The sequence below is a fragment of the Rhipicephalus microplus genome, chromosome 5, assembly GCF_043290135.1.
Source record: "Rhipicephalus microplus isolate Deutch F79 chromosome 5, USDA_Rmic, whole genome shotgun sequence".
In the NCBI taxonomy this organism is placed as follows: domain Eukaryota; kingdom Metazoa; phylum Arthropoda; class Arachnida; order Ixodida; family Ixodidae; genus Rhipicephalus; species Rhipicephalus microplus.
In genome coordinates, this window is record NC_134704.1 from 123,593,382 (window position 1) to 123,618,141 (window position 24,760).

The window sequence follows — 24,760 nt, forward strand, 5'->3', positions numbered from 1 at the left end:
GCGGAAGCCACTCCTCTTGAGATGGAACTTCAAGACATCCACGGCGCAATCCAGGATGCTACTTCTAAGCTGCCCACAATTAAGCAGATTGACATATACACTGATTCCTTAGGAACTATTAAGAAGCTCAAGAAAGTACACAAGGCGATGGAGATCAGCGAGGCAATTCATACGCTGAAACATAATACGGCTACTTTCGTAAAAGTACATAGGATTCAAGGCCATGCAACGAACCCACACAACATTGCCGCTGACCAGCAGGCGCACTGCCCTCCAGACATAGACCTTCCAGCCATTCCCCTTCCACCTCAGCCCCTAAACTTACTCCATACCCGTAAAAATGTTCTCCGGCAGGATACACTTGCTCTCATTCCACCGTGTGTCTGCTCTCTCCCCCCTCACCTCACTAGGGCGGAGGAAGTTGTGCTTAGGAGGCTTCGGGCAGAGGTGGCCCTTACACCGGCCGTTATAATATCATTGAACGGGTCACATTTGCGAGTTGTTGATACGTGTCCGTACTGTCCCACTCCAGCGATGTAAGCAGATGCATAACACCTTTTATGGACATGTAAAGGGTTGCAGCCAGAACACACCCGTCACCTCGCTCAAGCCAGCTTTCGCTACAGCGACACAGCCAGTTACAACCGCTGGATACATGAAAACAGATTCTACAAGACACTACTTCACTTCATACATAACACCGGCCTAACAGCACACATTTAACAAAAAAATATTTTGCCTTAAGGCAAGTCATTGTCGCAATAAAAAAAGAAAAAAAGTATTTGGTGTGGGTGAAGCAGCTTTCCTAAATGCTCCATTATTTTGATGTGTGGCAACTAAAATGCTGACGTAATCTCTAACTTTGTAGTTTCGCGTTCGCGACTGCTCAAAGAAGGGTTCTTCCGCGTAATGCAGCCCATTAAAAAAACGTATTGTGAAAAATTTCTGAGTGTGTACTATGAATACTACTAGTGTAAATCGGTAAAGAAGAATGTTGAAAACGTCCTTGACCGGTGTGAATTGAAACGCAATCACGAAATCAAGAAAAGGAATGAATGTGCGGTATTTTATGTGTCCCGTGACTGGCAACACTCGTCACCAATGAAGATCTACGAACGGATGTCCCAACACCCTTAACCTAGAAACTTATTCGATTAATATTGCAAGCAGCTTTCACAGAAAACTAAAACAGGCCTGTTGTGCCCTTTTTCTCGCTTTGCTATGCTTTCCCGCTAACAAAGCAAGCTAATCGCCATTGCTTAATCTGTTGAGTTCTTCAGAAGTGAAATTTATCTAGCTGAACCAGATTGTTGCCCACTGGTGGCCATAATAATATCAATAATAATAATAATACCATAATAATATCAAGTGGCCATAATATATCATAGATGTGATATATTCGCCTAAAGGTGAAGATGTTATTTTCTTTAATGAAGACGATGGCTATTCTGTAATCGATTGCGATATGCGCCGCAGCGCAGCGTGACCCGTAAAGGATTCAACAAGGCTTTGTATACAAACACTCATGTTGAAAGTACGTGCATTTACGGTAAAAAAAAAGTGTCCTGTTTTTATACATGTACATTAGGCAACACAATGCGATGCCATAGACGCAATTAGCTAGGACACTCCGTTGTTGCTGAACTTTGACGGACTTACGCCTTATCGTCAACACGAGTTCCAATCTGCAGCTTTACGTTACAGGATGAATTGAAGCTAACTCGGTGTAGTATGATCATGGTACCCACTTGAGTCCAGGCAGCCCCCAAGAATGTCGGCGCAACGAATGATCCAGATTTATTTGATCACGGTACAGCTCGTCGACTCCATTCTCTTCCTTCTTGTCGCTCACGCAACGCCCCCTTTATTTCTTTCAATGCCAGGTGCACTTATCAATGGTAGCCTTCGGTCCGCCTTAGTTCAGGGAGTGGTCGTGATGAGGCGCTATATGAGGAGTCGCGCTGCTTATGCCACACGTGCTTCCGAGTGCTTTCCCCTGGAGATGTGATACATCTTTTCTCCACTCCGATATTGTACATCTGTCAAACTTGTTTCTTCGTGCTCCTTTTTTGGGGGCTCGAAGCAATGCCACCAGCTTATCATGGCGCAGCGCATGTAGTAGCGTGGCAGTTACGCTTCGCCATTGGTTACTCGCATAGCGCCACAAACGGCGACACGCTATTTCAAAACGCTGTATCTTTTACAGAGCCAGCGTGACCGCCAACATAGCGAACACCAGGAATTGAAGACGACGGCCCACGGATCTGTACACAACTGAACAAAAAATTACTTCGTATGATTTCCGTCGTGAGGCACTGCATGATGGGCTCTCTTAACCATGACTGCAAAGCACTCACGAAGGGTAGGCGATGGGCGAGAGCAGGAAAGGGCTAGAGGAGAAGGTGGTCAACTGCTGGGTTGGGTGCATCTGGCTGGCATTGATAAAATAGTCGAGGCGTTGGTCCATGGCTCACGACAAGTGACTTGAGTGATAAAGCAGGTGTACCCACCGTCGAATCATGGCCGCTTGGTGACCATACTGTACAGCCCGAAGATAAACGCGACCACTTGAGCGACGAACTATGCGGGTGATCACTCTCCTGAGACGCCTACCTTCTGACGGTGCCGACGGCGTCTTCTGGAAGCCAGACCTTCCAGTCGTCGGCTAAGGTGTTGTACAGCCACTTCGACTTCTCGGCGATCTGCGCGTCAGAGTGGCCACTCTCGGGGAACCTGCAAGCGCCGGGATTTTCGAATGTAGATTGCCTCACGTTGCTCTCAAAGCATCTACTACACAACCTGCAGAAAAGAAAAAAAAACTGGCAAGGTGAGAGTAGTCAACTCGCCACCATTATGCGACGTTGCATTATTTCCTGTTTTCTTATCGTATAATAAACTGATGAGGCCCTGTGACACTTTTCTAAGTAGTAATTCAATGGCTTCACTAAAAGAAAAACTTGTTGACTCATAAACCGACTGCCCCCCTCCTTCCAACTTTTTAGAATACGTTAGCTACGAGCGAATTTACGGCGATTCATCGCTCGCTTCAAAAACTTTCTCTTTTCGTACTATAGCGGGCGAGCTGAATGCTACGCAGGCAGTGGGGATGACAAATGCGCAAGAAAGCGCATCCGTCCGTCAGGTCGCATTGCGATCTTAGGCTTTATTCTTTTTCTTCTTTATCGAATTATTGGCGAGTGAGCGAGCGGGCACATGGCGGAATCCTGCAGCGGCCATGTTATCTATTTTGCGCAACCCGCGAGGCTAAAAATCATCCTGTGGCAGGGTACTTTGGGTCCATGGCGAGGTAACTAGTGTTTATAGCATGGATTGTCTGATGAAAAGGGAACTATTTTGTGGTGACTGTCAGAATTATTTGCATGTTCCAGACTTCACGCTGCACTATAGTTTTTAGCTCGCGTGTTCTCAGGATCCTCGAATATCGGTCAGCAGCGTTTTCTGTCCATGCATGCTGAAGAAGTATTTGCAAGGCCCCGTTTACGCGTATCATCGCATTTATGAAGAATACTTTCCAAAAGACAGACCATTACTACCCTTTTAAAAATGCCACTGCGCTTAAGCGATGAATGCCCGGCTTTCTCATCATTGAGCGGAATTATTACCGATGAAGACGTTCTAATAATAAAAGGCACATCTATGCTACGAAAGAGATTGCGAGCATAGGTGAGAATGAATGTTACCCGCTTTACGGAGCTTCTGTTAATACTAATTTCTGAGAGTTCACGTGCCAAAACCACAATAGGAGTACGAAAAACGCCGTAGGGGAGCGCTCGGGAAATTTAGGAAACCTGAAGTTTCTTAACGTGCGCTGACATCACATAGTCTGTGAGCCTTTTGCATGACACTTCCATCAAAATAGGACAACCACGGCCGGGGACATTACTAAATTTAAATGTTTAACACGAAATATTGTGCAGCGATAAATGTGATGCAATGCTATTTACAATTAACGTATTCCAAGGACTATAGTGATGGCCTCATAGAAAAAAAAAAACGTGCCTTTCCTATGGCACTAGTGCTTTCTAACCTTTTGAAATTAAGCGCTAGAAAGTATATGGTGCAATTAGTCGCAGAACAATAGGTTTTCTTTCCTTTTTTTTCTCCTTCGTTGTATATCCTAACAAGTATACACCAGATGAACCAGCAGCTAGTATAATAAAACAGCAAGTCTAGCTGTGTAGTGCTGTACTTTAAAAACAAGGAACCATGGTTGAATACTTGAGTATTACATTACATGCATGGTGATGTTGGCAAACTTTACTGTGTTGTTAGTTTTCTGCGTGCAAACCCCCCCCCCCTCTCTCTCTACACACACACACACATACATATATATATATATATATATATATATATATATATATATATATATATATATATATATATATATACCTGAGCCCGTACTAACGAAGGCGTCCCTTCCGTATCGCTTCGCTTTGTAGTATATGTATTAATCGCATTTGACATAACGTGTCCCGTAAATAAGGCGGAGACTTAATACGTGGCAGGACACCGCGTAATAGTTTTTTGACACTCTTTATCTGTACTATGACGTACATTAGTTCGGATAAATCGAATTGATAGAGTTTACCGGCAGAGAGGGAGCGCTTTAGTAAGAATCTTATTTACATTGAATATCTCACCACGTTCTTGAGGTGTGCTTTATTGCCGAAACATTTTATCAATATCATTTTATGTTCAAACCTTTGAATATTGGGAAACCTTCTTCTACACATTGACATTAAGAAATCCGCTGGTCCAGACGGCATTCCGAACGAGTTTCTATATAGATATGCTCAATGGGTCGCAAAGTATCTTACTATAATCTTTCAAACTTCAATTAATCAAGCCTCATTTCCTGTAGCCTGGAAAGAAGCTAAAATAATACCAGTTCACAAAAGTGGGAACACTTCAGAAGTGGGTAACTACAGGCCTATCTCTCTTACGAGTACCTGCTCCAAACTGCTTGAGCATATACTGTGTAAGCATCTCTCTAATTATTTAGACACTCACAATTTATTATCACCTGTGCAACACGGCTTTCGAAGGGGATTATCTACAGTAACGCAGCTTGTTGTTACAGTTCACGATTTTGCGCAGGCAATTAATCGACGGGAACAGATTGATCTAATATTCTTAGATTTCGCCAAAGCCTTCGATAAGGTCTCGCATCCCAAACTCTTACTAAAAGTAAATGAAATATTCAGAAACTCAAATATTACTCAGTGGTTCATTTCTTACCTCCATTCTCGTACACAGTACGTAGAAATAAATAAAATTAAATCGAAGTCCAGACCCGTTATATCCGGTGTGCCTCAAGGCAGTGTTCTGGGGCCTCTTTTATTTCTTATTTTTATAAATGACCTGCCCTCAGATTTGTCTGTTCCCGTGAGATTGTTTGCAGATGACTGCGTTATATATAACAAGATCACATCCCTGAGAGACCAGGTAGACCTGAACAACAACTTAAACAAAATTTTACTATGGTGTAATGAATGGCAGATGGTTCTAAACCCCGTAAAATCAGTTTGCATGAGCATAACAAGAAAAAAGGTACCTCTCAAATATAATTACAATATTGGTTCCCACGATCTAAAAAGGGTAACAGAATATAAATATTTAGGGCTAATATTCACTCCAGATTTGAGGTGGAATACTCACGTAGACGTCACCTGTAGAAAGGCAAACAAAACTCTATGGGGTCTGAGGCGCAGGTTACATGACGCAACACCCGAAGTAAAAAGTCTTGCGTACAAAATGCTAGTACGCCCAATAATTGAATATTGTAAAATAGTATGGGACCCTCATACCACCACTAACCTACATAAACTGGAGAAAGTTCAAAGAATGGCTGCCAGGTTTATATTCAATAAATATCAACGTATGCACTCTGCTTCCGATCTTTGCAACCGTGCAAACCTACAAGCCTTAGAACTTAGAACTAAGTATGACCGTTTGAAATTCCTATTCCTCATTATTCGTAGTCAGGTTAAAATCAACTCATTAGATTTCTTTGAAATTTCTCCAGATCCGCGCTCTAGACACAAACACACTTTATATATACAGCCACCAGCCACCCGAAACGACGCATTTAAATACAGCTTCTTTCCGAGGGCAATTAAAGAATGGAATGAACTACCAAACAAAGTCGCGATGTCTTCCTCTATCACGGCGTTTTCTGCAGCTTTAGAATCGCTTATTTTCTCCGAAATAGATGCGTCATAATTCACGATGTCAATGTATATTGCCTCTCGCTTTGTTAATTGTTGTTTTCTATGCGCAGAATGCAAGTGCACATGCCTGTGTTTAACTTTGTCTTTTAGTGTAAATACCTGTGTTCGCTGTATGTCTCTATTTTGTAACGTATTTCATGACCATTTCTTTCATTTGTTTTCCACTCCTGTAAAAACCCCAGCTGGGGTTGACAGTATTAATAAACAAACAAATAAACAAACAAAAATGATTGCTTTACGGAAGCCTTTTCCGAGGGAATGTCAATACTTCCCATTGCATCACAGGTTTTCACTAGAAAACATCCAAATAACACAGCTTGTTTGAAGTCCATCACTCTTTGTTTGCCTTGTTAAGTGTCTATTTTGGGCTTGGTGAGCAAATGCTTTTTTGCATTCCGTAACGTTGACGCATTAGGAGGGGGGGGGGGGCAGGTTTGCTATAGCACGTTCATTAATTTTTTTTCAGTGCGCTTAAAGAAAAAAACGCCGTGCTTTGTAATAATAATAATAATAATAATAATAATAATAATAATAATAATAATAATAATAATAATAATAATAATAATAATAATAATAATAATAATAATAATAATAATAATAATAATAATAATAATAATAATAATAATAATAATAATAATAATAATAATAATAATATTATTATTATTATTATTATTATTACTACTACTTTGCAGGACAGCAACCTCTTCAAAGGGAAAAATCTCACCAACCCGATTGCAGTTCTCATTCTTCTACAAAATTGATTTGACAAATTAAGCAAAATTTGTCGTTCAAATCTTGTTTTGCCACTGGTTCATATATGTTCCTTTTCACACAGTCTCATGGTCCGTCTAGTACTTATTCCATTCTTGGGAGTTTGGCTTACATGTTCGGGGGAACAGATTCGTGGTTTCCGACAACCGGGTAGACCGTGAGTCCCGGAAGCCGCTTGCCAATAGCCGCGGTGGTCGTCACGAAGTTCTTGAGGTTAGTCGCTCTCGTCACCTTCCACAAGTCGTGCGGTGGGAGGTCGCCAGTCCAGTAGGCGAAGTCGGGCTTGTAACAAAAAGAAAATGGCAGTGGCTTAGCTCAGCTATGCCAGGATATACGTAGCGTTTGCAAATGTTCAGCTGATTATTCTTAGCTTTCCAGATATCAAGCTTACAGCTGTTCCAACGACACACACACGGTATACGTATCATGTGGCACATGTATATTTATTTCGCCGGGCAACTACTTCGGGACTCGATGAGTTAAGCTTCTCCGCTCTACTGCTCCGTTGAGCAGCATTTGCCTTCTCCTTCTCCATGGCTATACCACAGTGGCAAACGCCAGTCAGAGGCGCTGTCAAGCGGCTCCAGCGCAGTGTCAGATGGCGACTGCACGGGGAAGGCGTGCGCGTCGGCATCCATATGTCTACCAAGGCTATGATGACACTCCTCTGGAAAGCGCACATCAGCGGCGGCGAGTCGCGCGCGGCCGCGGCCGAGTGCGAGGGAGGTGCCGGCTCCGGTGCGTGGCACCACTGATCGTCTGCGCAAAGCATCGAATTGCGCACACACCGGCGGCGAGCCGCGCGCGGCGGCGGCGGAGTATCATTGCGCATGCGCAGACCAGTGCCACGCGAAATTGGCTGAGCGAGACCAGTGTAGCTAACGCTACAAAAGAAAATGGTTCCATGGAGCTCTTAATCGCATTCGAAATGTCGAACATGCCTCTCTGCGTAGCTACATTGCACTTACGCGCACTGACGGGCGCCAATAACATCCTGCACCTTTATTCAGTCCATATAAACCGCTATGAATGAGCGCTTATACTAGCATGACTTGTCGGGTTTGTTGCATCTTATAAAAGTTAAGACGCACACAGGTGGGAACAGAGTGAAGTGCTTTGATTCTTCTTCGTGCTTCCACGCATGTGCACACTGTAACCTATATAAGACGTTTGTACTAGCTTGGCCAATACTTGCATATTGTCAGCGCGCCTTTTTCACTCCTGATGAAGGGCATATAAAGTGCATAGCTTGGCGCACTCGCTCATGAGTCGGCTTACTCGGACTCACTCAGACTCAGATTCAGCTGTGAGTCTGAAGGTGAGTTAGTCCGGGCGAGTAATGTTTTCGCGAGTCCAAGTTCAAGTAAGTTCAAAGCTTGAAACATATTTCATGACTGAATGGGAGTGAGCTCTGCAAGTTTTGCCGACCTGTGATAGAGTGTGAACATCTTATCTAACTGAAGAAGAAATAGCGGGCAAAATGGGCAGGCGAGTTCATTTTTGAGGAAAGTACACAGACGTAAAAGCACAGCTCTACAGGCGCATTAGCAAAGACACCAAAGAGCCATGTACAGTAAGACACAGTCATACCATGAAGAACTGACTCCGAATTGATGCGATCTGAGAAGGGGCGCAGCATTGCACGATATCGAAGTGCTATTTCTTCTTACACACAAGAGGAACAATTTTTCACCTTGCGTTCATGAGTTCCGACGTGCTCGAGCATGCTGTCCAGAGTACGGAAGGGCAAGTCGCAATGGCGGAAGTCACCCCAGCGTCCCGCGCGGTCGGTGTCATTCTGCACCTCTCCCGAATCAGGTTGGCAGCACAGGGGCGCGTCGCAGGCCGCCAGGCTGCCTTCGGTGTATTCAGGGTCGTAGTGCGTGTCCGACAGCTGTAGCACACGAAGAGACGACTCCGACTTGTCCCTTGACCGTACCTGCTCGAGTCCAACGAGGAGCGATCCACTACACCAAAATCTCACGCTTTAATTGCTTCTCACAAATATGTTGACTGTAACAAGCTTAACATTCGCTGGCTGTTTTATCAGCTCACTTTTTATGCGTGAGTGCAGGAGCAGCGATGCGGAAACATCGTATGCAGTTTTTGTGAGGTCTACCTTGTAAAGTTTACCGTATTCACTTTATAGTATAACTGACTCATATTAATAATTGATAGTATTGGTGCGGGGCGGAGTCAGTGTTGTTTATCGAGGTACGCAGTTTGATGTAACTATAAGTAACGCTCAAAACACTATTTTTTACCGCAATGCGAAGACTTGTTTTATTACATACAGTTACTTGCCAATGTCGGTAGCAAAAATGTCATTTGTGTACATACAGTGTGCTTAATACGTTGACCATAATTTCATGCATGTGCTCAGCGTCATGGCGTGGTTTCATTTCGTCGTGTATTGGAACATGCCCTGGAGCTTGCGTTTATGTGGCGCCTATTATTTCGTGTCACGGTGCATGTCACAACTTTATATCACACCCTCGTTGGTAAACCACACTTTGCAACGCCTTGGGAATGTTTCCTGATAATTCTTTTGCAAAAAATGCGCCGTCGCCATGAGGTCACGAGTGAAATTCAAGTGATTCCCAGATGGTCGCCTACGTATCTGTAGCTGCCAATACATTATTGTTTTCATCTATCAGTGCTTAGTCATTGTTTTTTACTTGCTTCAGTTTTCGGGTAAAGATGACCAGGGTTCTAGTACCATCTCTCGTGAGAGACAGTGGTGGCTGAACGTAACCTAATGCGAAATAAGCAAACAAAAGCGTATCTCTAGAAGAAAGCTCGGTATAATAAAACAACTCCTGGTTATATTCAGCAGACTTATTCGAACACTCTGTTAAAATTATTGTCGCCTTACAAACCCCGTGGCTTGCCAGAATGTTAAATGCTTTACAATGGGACCTTGTGTTTCTAATTTACAGTGTTCAGTTGTCTTGGGAAGCCACTAGCATAGTAGTGTAATAGTGATTTCACCAAAATATTCCACTAGATCTCTGCTGTATAAAACCTGAAGTCGTTTTTTTACGACTAGCTTTCTTCAAGATTCAATTTTTACTGCTTATACCTCATTCAGTCATGGCAGGACGCTGTTGCTGTCTCCAAAAGATGGCGCCACGTACAGATGTCCCCTAAAGTTTCTACAGTTTAAAAGCAACGACAAATACACGCACGCCCTTTTGAGGCGTCCAAGCAGCAGCACTAGCAGCCGACGCTCCGCTCGCTCGTATGCAATCCGAGGTCGCCTGAAACCACTCTCTGTGAGCACTTGAACCTGTTGATTACTGTCATTTGCGGCGAAAGGGGCTCAAGAAACTTTAAATGACAGGGGGCAACTAACGATCTTGGAATACGCTAAACGTTGATGTAAAGCACGTTCTTTTTTGAAGCAGCTTCTGAGCAATCTTCCACAGCAGTTGTCAAGCATGTTTTTCATATTTTCGTTTTTTGCGTGTTTTCAAGATCAGCGTAGATAGGAATAGATGTACGAATTGTGTTTTATTATAAAAAAAAACATGTTGTGAGCGTGCTGCTACTTTCTGAAACTTCAGGGGTAAGCTTGCGTAGTGTGAGTCACCTAACATGCGATATGACTTGTTTCATTGAAATTGTCAGCCTTTAGAAGTATCCCCATAATTACCCGGTATTTACAACTACGCCTGTTTTGTTTAATAACCGCTCTCTAATAAGGTTACTTAGGAGAACGAGATGCACTGCTTGTGTGGAATAATAAAAATCAGAGTGCCCTTCATTATATAGAAAGTCTACCGTGCCCAAGAGTGTTTCGCAAATTTTAAAGTGTAAGGATTTTTGAAGATGTAGTACACTTATCGAAAGCCGTCCCCTATTTACTATTCCCGCCACATTCATGACCCGGTTGCAATGTTACCTAATGCATCTTCAAATGAATTTGAGGTATGCATACATCTACAGGCCCTAAAACCAGACTGCAAGCAAAAATTCAGTGTTAGGTGACTTTTGTTAGAATGCACAAGGATATAAAAGAGTACTCATTTAAAATGTGGTACTATTGCATGAATTCATAGCAAAGTTTTTTTTTGGAAGGTTTGTTATGAATACTGATTCTTTCCCATTCGCTTGTAGCGTGCACTTGGCTTCCGTTCTTTCTGCATCGGCAAATTAGCGAAGATGTTCGGTGCCGCATGCATGACAAGGTGTGGTAAAAAACTAATCAGAAATATTTCTTCACTTGTGAGCTTTTAGTAGTGGAGCCAGCCCGTCGAGAAAAACAAAAGCCACTGTATTGGTTTCCAAGCTATCTACTGCTGAAATACGGGCGTGACGGCATTGTATAATGCGCACACATTTACGGCATGAAGATTGGCAAATTGATAGCAGTGTTACTGTGATAATGCTCACGCATATGCACGAAGAAAAGCCTGCCGGCAGGCAAAAGCCTGCTTGAAGTCACGAATTTTACGAAACCACTTCACACAGCCAGTTGTTTTTTTTTTGTAGGGAAAACTTTTTTGCCACTGATTTTCTCAGGTCATACCATTCCTTGGCATGTATTTCTGTCACCGTGAGGTATGGCAAGAAATTACGTTTTTTTCGTAGTCTACGCAATACAGAAACGAAGGCATTGATATCCGGCATAGAGCACGACACGCTTCTAACGTTCAATTTAAACACTGTATTTCGGCGTTCCTTCAGCTTCAGGTACGCAAACAATTCTAGACTACAACAACAAATTGACAGTGGTGCGGGAACTACTCTGTATTTGCTAAAGCTGTCCAACTCCATGTTTGAAAGTGCAGTCATCCGTGCCGGCACAGCACTGCCGTCGCTTGACCCTTTGTGCGGGGTGCGAAGGCCAGAAGGTCATGTGTCACCAACCAACCTATCGGAAGGAGTAGCGGCTGGATAAAAATCTTTCGCTATTTTCGAGAGACAGAGTGACTTTATTGTCCCATAGTCCTGGGAATGGCTGTGAGTTTTTTTTTTTGTAGCAACGAAGTCCTCAGCGAGCAAATTTAGAGTCATATACATCATCAGGAACCATATATACTGAATGACAGCAATGAAACCTTAACCACGCTTCCATGATGGATACTCGCGAACACTTTCAGTACATGAGGTGATGAGGATGAATCAATTTCTAGATACTGCAGCCTACCGAAAGACGTTTTTGAAGTTATTGATAGTTATCGAATTAGAGACTTAGGCTAAAAAAATTACTCAAGCTGTCACAGCAAACAGCTAAACTACGAACCGTATATTGAACGAACAAGCGACTCACCCTTACCTTGGTTGCTGATCTGGTGGAGGAAGGCCTTTCGGGAACGTCGATCTCCCACACGTGTTCGGGCAACGTCAAATTTCCGCACGTTCTGCCGAACATGAGCGTACATATCTCGTTCGGAGAGGACCTCGTGGTCCTCATCACATAACCGAGGTCGTCCTTCAAGAAGACGAAATGCAAAAGAGGACACAGTCCCAGTAAATAAAGGCGAATAATCGACTATACTGAGAAATAGAGATTAACATTGTGGTGTTATTACATCAGAAAATAGGGAAGAGCGGTTTACAATTAAGAAACGTCACGAACGCGGTAATCAATAGCACTGCCGTAGACAATCAATCAGACGCATACTTTACTAACAGTGTGAGCACACAAAGTTATTACAAATAAACGCGAGTGCTGCTTTCTGTATTTATTTTCTTGTAGTACTTCGTGTCATCAGACTGTTAGTATCATATATTTCAGTTGTCGAGGATCTTACTTTCGAGTCAAGCAGCTATACGAAAACTCTATGGGTGTACTGCATCATCGGTGCATGGTGTGTGGTGCCTCGTGTATTCGCACTAATTGCATGCCTCTGTTTTTATGAATGGGCGAAATATGGTAAAGTGATTGCCCGTTTTTACTTTTTTTGTTCCTGTTAGACACAAATACTTGTAAAAAGCGGCTCCCTTGATTCGTTCTTTCTTCGTATACGTCACAGCCATGAGACAGATTTTATGTTTTTAGGTATAGCATGCGGCTGTTCATATGTGAGTTGCAAGCTTGCAATTATGGTTACATCATGGTCACGAGTGGCGCTGGCTAACTCTTCTTTAGTTGCGCTTACAAAAAGTTCACAGAACTACCTAATAAAGGGGACAGCGGAACGACCACCGCTGAAGAGATCGCAAGCGGCAATCAGAGGTGCGGAGTTTGGTATACAAAAGCGGCGAGTGATTTCCTAGTTCACGTCAGTGAACTTTCCTATTCATTCGTTATTACTAAATTTAAACTTAACGTACATATAACGCCACCCCACCCCGTGACATTCTTGGCTTCACTGTCTTAGTTGACTTCATATGATGTCTTCGGTGGCGAGGCTTTTCTTGCAGAGATCCATCAAAGAAAATCCAAGTGCATGTAAAAATCAGATAATAAAGGGTCATGTAGAGTTATAGCAGTGAAATTACATCTGGCTAGTCGCAACGCTTTTCTGAGCGTTCGGCCGAGCGCAGTCATCATTGCCCTGGCCCAACGCTTAAGGAAGGAACAAATAGGTGGGAGGGGGGGGAGAAGTGTAAAATATATGTACAGGCAAAGAAGGAAAGCGCAAACTACAGGGCTCGTTTTCTTCTTTAGACACAATTTTAATGAGAACTAACAGACAATATTAGCAGGGAAAGTGTAGGGGATGCTATTAGAAGTAATTGCGAAATAAATGTGAAGAAATAAAAGTGGATCAAAAGAGAGCTTGCCACCGGCAGGATCCAAACCTGCAACCTTGGAATAATGCGTCCGATGCCCTTAACACTGAGCTACGGTGGCGGTTATCCTCCGTCCCCTTGAAAGGACATATATGTGCATTTAGACGTGGAAGTTTCAGTCAGCGCCATCTTTTGCCAAACGTGGTGGCAAGCGTGAACACTCTTTTTTTTGTATGTTTGGTGTCCAGTAGTACGTGATCTCTTACAAGACGGCAGCTGAACAGTAATCCCTCGCATACCACCTCATGATGCCTTGAGATGGTATGCTGACACCTCTGAAAGTGGGTGTCAGGCTGCGCATTGGTTGGAAGCCTTGTCAGCCATTTAAGCCCTGTCGACACTAATGCATGGTTCTGTCCACGTTTTTCATACGACAAGTATGCGCGATCTTGCATCAGCCCCTAACGTGTCTTGCGTTATTTTTGTGTTATGCCCTGTTTACTTCGACCGATAAACAGCACGCCGATTCGGTCGCATGTCGTCAAGCAGGGAAGATATCCGTCTTCAAAAAAAAATATATATATATATATGAAGTGTTACTAGCGCCAGGTGAAGCCATGCTTTTATTTTAACTGTAAAATAACCATCTTATCAGTTGTATACAGTTGTCGCCCGACTTCGAGCTGGTGCACCTCACCTTGTAGGTCTTGACGATTCCCGTGCACACGTCGCTCGTCGTATAGGACTGCAAGTAGCATACGATCCACAAGAAGGCAACCAATAGGCGCCCGGAGATGGTTCCGGAATAGTTTTTCAGCACGCCCATCAAGTATTCGCACGTCGAGCAGGTCTGCGGCGTCGTTATACCTGTGTCAAAGGTCTCCATAACCTGCGTTATGTTTTCGAGAAACAGGTCCATGTAGATAGTATTTATAAGGGCAATGCATACGTTATTACTTGTAGTTACTACAGAGTATGGCCTCGTGTTGACTCGAGTTATCTAATGGCTTTGTCCCGGCGAGTCCAATGTGCACCATTAAAAACGATTGCCTTTACCGGGCGTGACTGTTGTCTTTTTGCTGGTCTGTTGAACGATTCATTTTAACTCCTTGCTCCACGCCCACCCTTCTTGATCTGGTGGCTGTTTTATACTTGTGATAACTGTCAATCTAAAAGCGATTATTACGCATATTTTAGGCGCTACATCAATACGTAAGTGTTAGGCAGCGTGCCTTTTTATTTCGAAAATGCCTAGATACGGAATTCTGAAGACCAATGGATTAGTCCACTGCGCTGACAATGCGACGTTATGAACTAAAATGTGGGCGTTACCTACGCTTCTCTGAAAAATTACGGCTTTAACTAAAACAACTCGGTGCAGACAGTGACTCTGCGTAAAAAAAAAAAAAAAATTCATTTCTTCACATTACTGCCAGATGGCGCCATGTTGCACGCAGCACCTCCGGACAAAAGGCTGTCGTCTTTCGGAGTATTTTGCAGCGAATCACGGAGATACGCGGCCAATTTATCAGCGTGTAACAGTGACGGCTGCGTTTTCTTGCGGGCAAAGTGCATGAACGTTGATGCATTTATATTTTGGTACAAGCTATGAACGTCCAATTTCAGAGTATTTGGGGAGCCGCTCTCTGCGGAGTCCTTCACCTATCGCTTTGCTCCTTCATGACGTAAGAAACATAAATTAGTTAAGTGCGCTTTACTAAAACTAACATGAAAAACTTGAAGCAGTACAAAAAAGGCTGTTCAGTTTGGTTAATTCAAATTTAAAATAACGGATTCGACGATTGAACTATTGAACACATGACTGCTAACAACATTGAAGCGCTTGAACTACGACGAGAAATGAACTGGCTGAATCTTCTCAATATTTTTGTTAATCATAAGGTAGCCCCTGACCCGGGTGCTTATGTATTTCTTCTGTCCACTCGGCATACAAGTCATCATTACGCCCATTTCTTGACCCAGTATTTCGCTAAAAGCAGCTTGTTTCAGCTTTCCTTTTTTTTTCCGTATACTGTATTAGAGTGGAACTAACTGATCTTAGCCAATTTTTTGTAGCTTAGAGCTTCAATATGCACTGTTAGAGTTATTTTTTCGTATCATGTAATATTTTGCCATGTTATCTTTTAAGTAGATCACTAGTAGGTGTTTTGATTGCGTTTCTCGTGATATATTTTGATGATATCACATCTGTTCTTCCTTATACACCGCCTCTTGTACCTGTTCTGCTTGGGCCATGTGCTGATCTAGAGTGTTGAATAAATGAACGAATAAACAAAATTTAGTCTTTCTTCATGCTGTCAACGTGAGTGGAAACTTAAAAAAATGGACGTAGATAGCGCAAATACACAAAAAATAAAATGATACGCAGGTCAGGGCCGTGAAGAGAAACGTTGATTTTGTGCACTTGGCGTTATTGCAGAGAGGAAATGAAGACTCCATAACAAAAGAGGAATGGGCATTGGCTTCTGCAGGCTGTGAGCAGCTTCTGAAGGAGTATCTTGAGGCTTGTGCTAATAGCAAATTTTAGGTTCGAAGCCAGTAGTTATTTTGGTAGAAGAATAACCTCAAATGAAGTTCGAATTGTATAGTCGCATGTTACAAAGAAAGTCCTGTAAGCTTCACCTTTCACAGTTCAACGCGATAGCGTTATCCTGTCCCTAGTGAGTACTCGAACCACATGGTGCATGCTTTTTCATTGTCTGATGTTACTCGAGAAGTTCAAGTTGCAGATTACAACAATGTCATCGATAAAGTTGAAGGTGGCTGTTGGGGTGAAACTTTCGCATATGGCTACATTCTCTGTGTAATGGGAAGCATACACTCTTAGAAAAAAGGTGGTAGTACTTGCTAACTTTGGGGAAGTAATGGTTTGTCACATACAACCCTGGTAGTAAGCGCAGTTATTAACGGCAAGGGTGGTAACAGTTACTACCTCTGCTGTTACTGCCAACAGTTAGTAACTGTTACTGCCCTAGCCGTTACCACCCATTGGTAGTAACTTGATTGATTGATTGATATGTGGGGTTTAACGTCCCAAAACCACCATATGATTATGAGAGACGCCGTAGTGGAGGGCTCCGGAAATTTCGACCACCTGGGGTTCTTTAACATGCACCTAAATCTAAGCACACGGGCCTACAACATTTCCGCCTCCATCGGAAATGCAGCCGCCGCAGCCGGGATTTGATCCCGCGACCGGCGTGCGGGTCAGCAGCCGAGTACCTTAGCCACTACACCACCGCGGCGGGGCCATTGGTAGTAACTTGTAAAGGTTTCAAGAAAAAAAGGTAGTAACCGATAGTACGTAGTTCATTCTAGCATATTATTACTCCTCTGCTAATGTTGGCTAATCAATGTCCTATAACTAGACGAATTCGACTAAGAATCGGGGTGTGCCATGATTGCGAAGAGTGCATAGACCAAATAAGTTTACTATTTTTTACGTATATATGTACTAAGAAGTAAGCGTGGGGTATATATAGCCCCTAATTCGCAAGGGCATGTCTGGCACAAGGGAGCACTTGCGTTTCAGGATGAATTATAACAAATATAAACCTCAAGCACTATATTATACTACCTGGTTACATGTGTTTGATGACGTAGCACAAGACGTTCGAGCCTTACTTATAAAATATAATATCTCATATTTATTCATTATAAAATGGCCACAAAAAGGCATTATGTACATGGCCGGAACAATGTACCGAACTCATTTTCAGTGCATTTTAATGCTTCACACGACTAAAATATCAGCGCTTAAATGTGTCAATATATCAGCGCTTAAAAGGTAATAATCGGTTTGGGGATTTGACGCACCGAAACAATGATAATATTTGGAGACACGCCACAGTAGATTAACTGTGAATGTCCTCGAGGCTGATTGCGACCGTCTGGTGATTTCGATCTGCTGGTCTTGTTAATATGTGCTGTTTTTACTAAGTTTGTTGTGATTGTATATTACGAGGCGTGTAGCACTTGCTTATGGTTCGTAAACTTGTACTTCTTCGTTTCGACAATATCAGAGTGACATTTACATATCTTGGTTAAGTAATTTACAACAAAATGTATTTTCTTGATCTATGGATACCTTCTGCGTCATTTTTCCGTGTAACGAATGTAGGTTGAGACGGTTCCTCTCATAAACTCTCAGAATCGCATTCACACACTATTTTGGAATAGATAGTCAAACGCCGGGTAGCAAAGAGGTAGTAACGGGGCAAGAAAAATAGTAACGGCTGAAGTTACTACCTCTTTCATTTCAGTTACTAACTGTTTACTAACATAGGTAGTAAAGAGGTCGCAAAAAGTTAGTAACGGTTGCAGGTAGTAACTGTTTACTAACGTAGGTAGTAAACTGGTAGCAAAAGGGTAGTAACGGTTGAAGAAAGGTAGTAATCACTGCAGTTACTACCTATTTGCTTGCAGTTGCTACATTTTCACTAACTTCTTTTAAAGAGTGTACTTTAAACCGTGAGTAGCCATGCTCGTGAAATGTTTCAAACCTCCTATGCACTCTCTCGTTGTCTGAAGGGAATACGTGCAGTGACGTGTGTGCTTCTCGAAATGGTTCGCTGGTCTTGAGCCACGATGTAGTTTTGATAATCACTTGTTCTGGCGCCCGAAGGCAATGTACGCTTATACCACTCAATATTACTCCAGTATTACATGTGAAGCCTGCATGGAGAATGCGGGTGTTGGTAAAGCATGAATGTTATTTTCAGATCGTTTCCAAGCAGAGGAAGTTGTTTTCACTGCAGTTCTAAGGAGACTCGTAGCTGTGCGGTAGAAAATCTGCTAGCCAATCATACAGCCCGGGCTCGATCCCCATTCGGAACCGGAAACTTTTATGATTTCTTTTGCATGTTTGTAAATTTTTCGATCACGGACAAGGTGATAATCTTTGCTCGCAACCAAAGATGCCGACACCGAGGCCGGAATTGCTGCGAAACGAGCTCTCTAACGCTATCGCGTGAAAATGAGCATGTTTGTCATGAATAAACAAAAAAACTGCTCAATATTATTTAAAAAATTTAATCAAGGCTTTTGCAAATCTCTTTTTTATTGGTTGAAAGAGAAGTGGTTACAACTTTTGAGCCGTTGCATCATTACAGATTCGGCAGAATGCAATTGATAACCTGTAAAATACGCTAAGTTTTAAAATATACTACACTTGGAGCATATAAGCCGGTATAACAAGCTTTAAACTTAAAAAAAAAATTATGCATGGCTGTAAAGGTAGTACGTTTATTTAACCTTAAAGTAAGACTCCAAGACTCCAAGACTCCACGGCACTGTAGCTTTTTCCTGGAAAACTGTATTTACGGCATAGAATTTCCGCATTACAGTGATACCGTCTTTACGAGAGAAGTTACACGAGGAATAATGCGATTCGTTCATTTGAAATAAATTTTCAAGAACTTAAAATTGAATTGAAGTGATTTATAATTCTGCAATATTAGTCTGAATACTAGAAGTGCTCAAGTATTCGCACAAGCCCAAGTATATCGTCTTGTTCTACCTTTCTTTCACCTAGCTTCAATCCTCCTTTGAATCTTTCTCTCTTTTTTTTGCTTCCTGAATAAGTAATTCCGCGATGATTTCGCTTGAAGTAACAGTAAAGTCCGTACGGCTGCTCGTGCTCACCGCCAACATATTTACGTCAGGCCACGAAAGCGCGGCGACGTGTTCGAGGACCCGCTTCGTATCGAGTGGACCGCCCGAACCTTCCAGATCAGGATCCAGCAAGGCAGAATATCCCACGTTGGACAGCATGTCCAGTGCATCCTGCGGGTCGCGAAACTTGGCCTTGCCACGGTTAGACAATGAGTGCCACAATGAAAACTGTGCCCCCGCCAAGGGCAACAGCACTGCCGTGGCTCCAGCTGCCACCAACGATTGCATTGCTCCCCTTCTGAAAGGTTAAAAAGAGGAGTTTAGACAAAAACACTTTTTTTCAGGGGTTAGGGCTTCCACCACTCTTTATATATGTTTGCGGGTGTCTTTGTAAGTGAGTGTGTATGTACTGACAAGTCAAACTTAAAAATTTTGTGGCTTCACCTTGGCTGCGCCAGTAGTTAGAAACATAGAGAGAGAGAGAGAGAGAGACGGAGGTTTGTGAGATAGACGCAGTGAGGTCGGCCTGAGTCAATTTTCTTACCTGCAACTCAGTGTTAGGTAAGGGAAGAGAGTGGCAAAGAAAGTATAGAAATGGTGTTGATGATGGCGAGGATTGAGGATGGAGGTGAGGATAGATTGAAACCTTGAAAGCTCAGAAGTTATGTACAGTCATTTTTTGAGTTTATTTTTCTCGCAAAAAAGAGATTCATATTGAAGGATGGACATGCGAACACGGGCACGACAAAAAACTGATGACTGCCTTGTCTTTTCTCCGTGTCCGCCTTTGCATGCGACGTCTTTTAGCATGAATGCGTACCAACTGGCTCAGCTCTCTCTGCTTCAAGAAACCAAAGCATTCAGTACATTGTGTGCTGCCTTAGCAGTAGAGGCTGCGCTGGATCGTCTATTCGGGACCTGTAACAGTGTTAACAAAGACCGTGCCCGACATTTATGCAGCCTGCGCTATCCATGAAGTGTAAACAACTTTAATAAGAAGGGGAGGGGGAGGGAGGGGGTATAAAGATCTACTAAGGTGAGAGTCATAACCTTCGACTTCAGGGCTTGAGCGGAAATTGTAATCAAACTCAGCCATTTAACAAGTGTCACGTGGGATCATAAGTTTATGACCGTGCTCTGCTTAGTGTATAAAGGAACAGCCAATTTTTATGGTTTGCTCGTTGTGCCCGATCTTCATATGGCATACCTTGATGGCAGGTTTCACAACCTTACCTTGGCGTTGCGTATATGAAAACGTGCTAACACAAAGTTAACATGAGCACATTGTTCTTTGAGCCGCCGAGTACCACTTGGCGATAGACTAATAACTTCTAGTTCAAGCGTAAGTGTAATAGATTTTCCAGATGTCAATGTCGCACTCTGCAACGCATACAAGAGCGCTGGTAGGACAGAAACATTCTAGCGTGTACCCTCTAAAGATAATTTCGCCAGAGAAATAAAGAAATATCGTTTACTCACGTTTTGCACGTGCTATATTATTTTACTAAAGTTTGAAGGAGAGGTCGTGAGTATCGGCCTGATGAACTGCCATAATAATATCATTAGGAGTGTTGCATGGGGGTTTCTTTACGCTGTCACATTTTCCTTATCTAGATTAGTCACATGGAGATTGCTGAAATGTCATTGCGTACATCGTAAATGCTGAATATCACAGTGGTTGTAGACTGAGCTGTGCCGCTTCGGCTGGTTATAGGAAATTTGGCTCACATAGCCGTTGACGGTGACGATGCTGGTAGCATTAACCGAACGCCACCTTGTGGATCTCACCTAAAAGGTGGAAGTCAGGCCGCGTACTGTACTTCAACCTGATGGCTCACACCAAAGAAGGTCACGTGTAATGACACCCAGTATTCTCGATGCTGGCCAATCCAGCAGGCGTATAGCATTTACCTATCTTGTTTCGGGACGAGGCCTTAGCAGAAACACACAATTTTCATTGAGCTCAATACATAGAAACACTAGCACCCTGTTTTACCCGTTAAGATTGTCCAGAGATTACCTCCTCCTTTTGCCGTTTGTACATGCACGCTTGGGCGTCTTCTCACTAATTTGGGCACCACCTTGTTTCACACGTTTGGTGTGGCAAGTATAGTGTTATGACCCCGTGACCTGTAAAATAAGAGGAAAGCCATAAATATTGGTAGGCCCATGAACTAAAGTTGTGAAATGTGACAGCGTCTACCGATAACCGGCACCCCCCATCTACTAGAGGACTTGAACAAAGCTTTTGCCGTCAATAGAGAAGAAATTTGGAATTTCATCTGTTAGTGGACCTAACTGCATTGAAAACAGTTAGAAGGAAACCTTTTATCATGCATTTCATTGGTATTTTTTGGCGACGTGTCAGTGGGACTCAGCTGCTTTAAATTTCTGCTCTCGCATTAGCTTGGAATTCTAGCAAGCACCGTCCGCATATCACCGTTCTACGCCCCCAGCGCTGCCTTCTTACCTGATGGCTGATCGATGACATTTAGAAGACTAGCTATATCGGTTTGTTGGTTGCTAGCGAGTATGTGACAGAGCACTCTTCAAAAGCGCCACCACTACACTTGTTAATTTGCGGTAATATGCTGCACCTTTATATACGTAGATTATAGCTCTCTCTGAAGTCATTTCCGGTGTATACTGCTCGTAGGAAACAAATTATCATCTCCGAAAGCGCTGCAGACACTGACATGACGGAAGTTGGCGATATAAATTTCGTGTTTTCGCAAGCCCTGCAGCAGCTGGCTTGTCGAGTACTTTGATTTCCGGAGGCATTGTCATTAGTTGCGGTACTGGTTAGGCTTACAATTTTATGGATATACCTGCTAACATTATCACTAAGACCATCACTCCAGTCGATTCGTCCTTTTTGATTTTACTGGATTATTTAACCCTTCACGCTTTACTACATTTTTGCTGTGTCACCAGGATTGTTTCGATGTGGGCTGTGTTTTATTGCTGAATTTTACCTATGTCTGTTTTTCGTACAATATCGCGGCAAGAGTCTAACCCCTGTAGAAGCTTTTTGACTCTGGCCCTCAGCATTCAGAGTGTTGGATTGTTGTAAATCAGTAGAGTACAGTGAAGTGGTGTCCCGCTCACGGGATGGGCACGCCATGTGTTAGACGGTCCCTAATTTCAGTAAATTTTAGAGAACTGTACTTCTAGAGCGTTTTTTTACGGTGGGTGCATGTCGCAGAAGGGAAAAGTGTCTCAAAATTTATCTCATACAGCCTGTGGTCACTTGTATACCTCAGATGATGAAATAAACTAATGCTCGAGCAAACAAACCGTAACTGAATTAAGGTTAACTATTTCGACTTGTCATCGTCCCGTGTCCATTTTCCATAACGTTATACATTTTGACGATACAAGAGGAGAGCTGACTCCTCTAGGGAAGCATTACGTAGTGTATTGACAACTTCTTATACCTCATAAATATGTGTAGAGCACTGATAGACTCTCAGCTACGTCATGCCGCTGTGTTTGAAGCAGTAAACTTTACAGGCGCTTCAGTAACTATTGTTTTTCGTCAACGCCGCATTGACTTAGCTGCCATATGTTCCATAAATAGTCTTGGGAAGAAGAATGTGTTGGGAAAGAGAAATTACAGAGGAAGTCTATGTGATCGTAGCACGATGTCAGAAAAGTAATCTGCCTGATCTTTCTTTTTTTTGTACGGTGCATTAAAACTGACCTCTCCACCGATTCAAGGCGGTAACTCTTGGAATTGAATTATTAGCAAAATAGAAGTAATGTACTGCCAGTAAAAAATATTTTGGGCTATCCTCACAGTATTTCGCAATTTGGAATTGGTGATTGAGAAGTATTGTCAAAATATTTTTTTGTGCACCTTCATTAACTATGCAGTCACTGATTAACAGCAATGTAATCGGAGTTACAACATGACAGAGCGTTCAGCATTGCAGGCCAGTCGAAGTTTCTGATCATTGAGCTGTGAAATATACTTCCAACTTTGCATTCATTTGTTTCTTTCTCAGCAGATGGTAATTTGTAGTTATTGTCTCGTACACACATTTCATTTGATAAGTTAATCTCACAGTTACTTTTCTGTTGTGCTTTGAACAATATACCTCGTCATATTTTGTCTTCAAGTTTATTACGCACGAGTGGTACGGTTCGTAACACCTCTATGATAACGTGAGAATGTCTCTTTCATACATTACCACAAAAAACAGAGGTATTACTATTCGACGTATTAGCAATGTTTTGCTACCACCTTTGTTTTATTCTTATTTTTGGTTATTTACTTTTTTTCGTTGGGCCACACTTTTTTCTGTATTTTATACTAGAAGTATCTCAAAGTGATTAAAATTGTGGCGTCATTTTTTAATAAGTTTAATCCCAATATTAAGAATAATAATGTTTCATATTATATTCTTAAAATAACTCATTGTTAACGTGATTTTCAAAAAAAAAACGACAGCATTAATGGGCAGCCAGCTGGTTTATTAAAGGAGCATCGCTTCCAAAGAACTTCAAACTTCAAAAAGCATAGCCGTTGAGCTCCAAAAAATCTCGGCAGTCCGAGGATCAAAAGCCTGCGTATGGAGGGACGTGTGCAGCAGCTGATTGGATGCATTCCAGTGGCTCCTGCCCAGCTCTAACTCGCCTTTCGATAATCGGCAACCCTTCCGGGAGTCGAGCCAGAGAAAATCTGCCCCCGAGCACCGGAGCAACCGGAAGGGGTGCCGCTCGAATGAACGCCCAGCTCAAGAGATTGAGAGAGCATTTCTAATGAGTGCCAAGGGTGAGGTGAATGTGCTTCGAGTGCTTGAAAGCAGTTGGCCGAGTACGGATTCTGTGAAGCCTTACCTGCACAGTAACGGCCCTAGCGCACGTCTCCTGGGTCGTCTTCGATTGCGCGAATGCCCGTGTCCCGAAACGTGCGCTTATTGCGATACGCGACCCTCACCTACTCTAGCTTTTATTATAATTTTTCTTGCTGTACGAGAAGAGGTCTCGCTTCTTTCACGGTGCAGAATTTCCAGTTGGTGCCCGCGGAAGTGAACTCAAGTCATGGCTTAAGGCCATAGACTTTGACAAATCGCATGTATACGCCAACGCACTTATTTTGTCGGTCACAGCCGGTCGCGGAGCTGCGTAGCCACGTTGTATATGATCCGTCAGGGGTTATTCTGCGGGTTTGCCCCCGATTATGGAATCACGTGGCGAATATAGGGGAAAAAAGAGTTGCATTTCCGAAGCCCTCGGCAATTCAAGACTACCATTCATGTCAAAAGTACAAAAAAAAAAAGGAACTGATAGATGGGTCTGTCGATCTGTACGCGTGTATATGTTGCTAATGAGGGAAGCCCGTGACATAGCATAGAAGTAGGACAATAAAACCAATGATTATTTTTGATGCAGTACCCTGTGAAAGACGTTGTCAT

The 24,760-nt window shown here is 42.8% G+C and overlaps 1 protein-coding gene across 1 annotated transcript in view; it reads right to left on the reverse strand.

The window, feature by feature from the left end:
- LOC142817562 (sphingomyelin phosphodiesterase-like) overlaps positions 1 to 24,258 on the reverse strand; it is a 39,608-nt gene extending 15,350 nt beyond the window's left edge. The window contains exons 1-8 of the mRNA XM_075894604.1: positions 24,183 to 24,258; positions 21,361 to 21,470; positions 19,371 to 19,638; positions 14,404 to 14,595; positions 12,256 to 12,459; positions 8,716 to 8,961; positions 7,135 to 7,304; positions 2,614 to 2,733 (exon numbers count right to left, since the gene is read on the reverse strand). Coding sequence (XP_075750719.1) covers positions 2,614 to 2,733; positions 7,135 to 7,304; positions 8,716 to 8,961; positions 12,256 to 12,459; positions 14,404 to 14,595; positions 19,371 to 19,628 — 1,190 coding nt within the window. The 5' untranslated portion in view covers positions 19,629 to 19,638; positions 21,361 to 21,470; positions 24,183 to 24,258. The remainder of the gene's footprint in view (positions 1 to 2,613; positions 2,734 to 7,134; positions 7,305 to 8,715; positions 8,962 to 12,255; positions 12,460 to 14,403; positions 14,596 to 19,370; positions 19,639 to 21,360; positions 21,471 to 24,182) is intronic.
- Between the last annotated feature and the right edge of the window lie 502 nt (positions 24,259 to 24,760).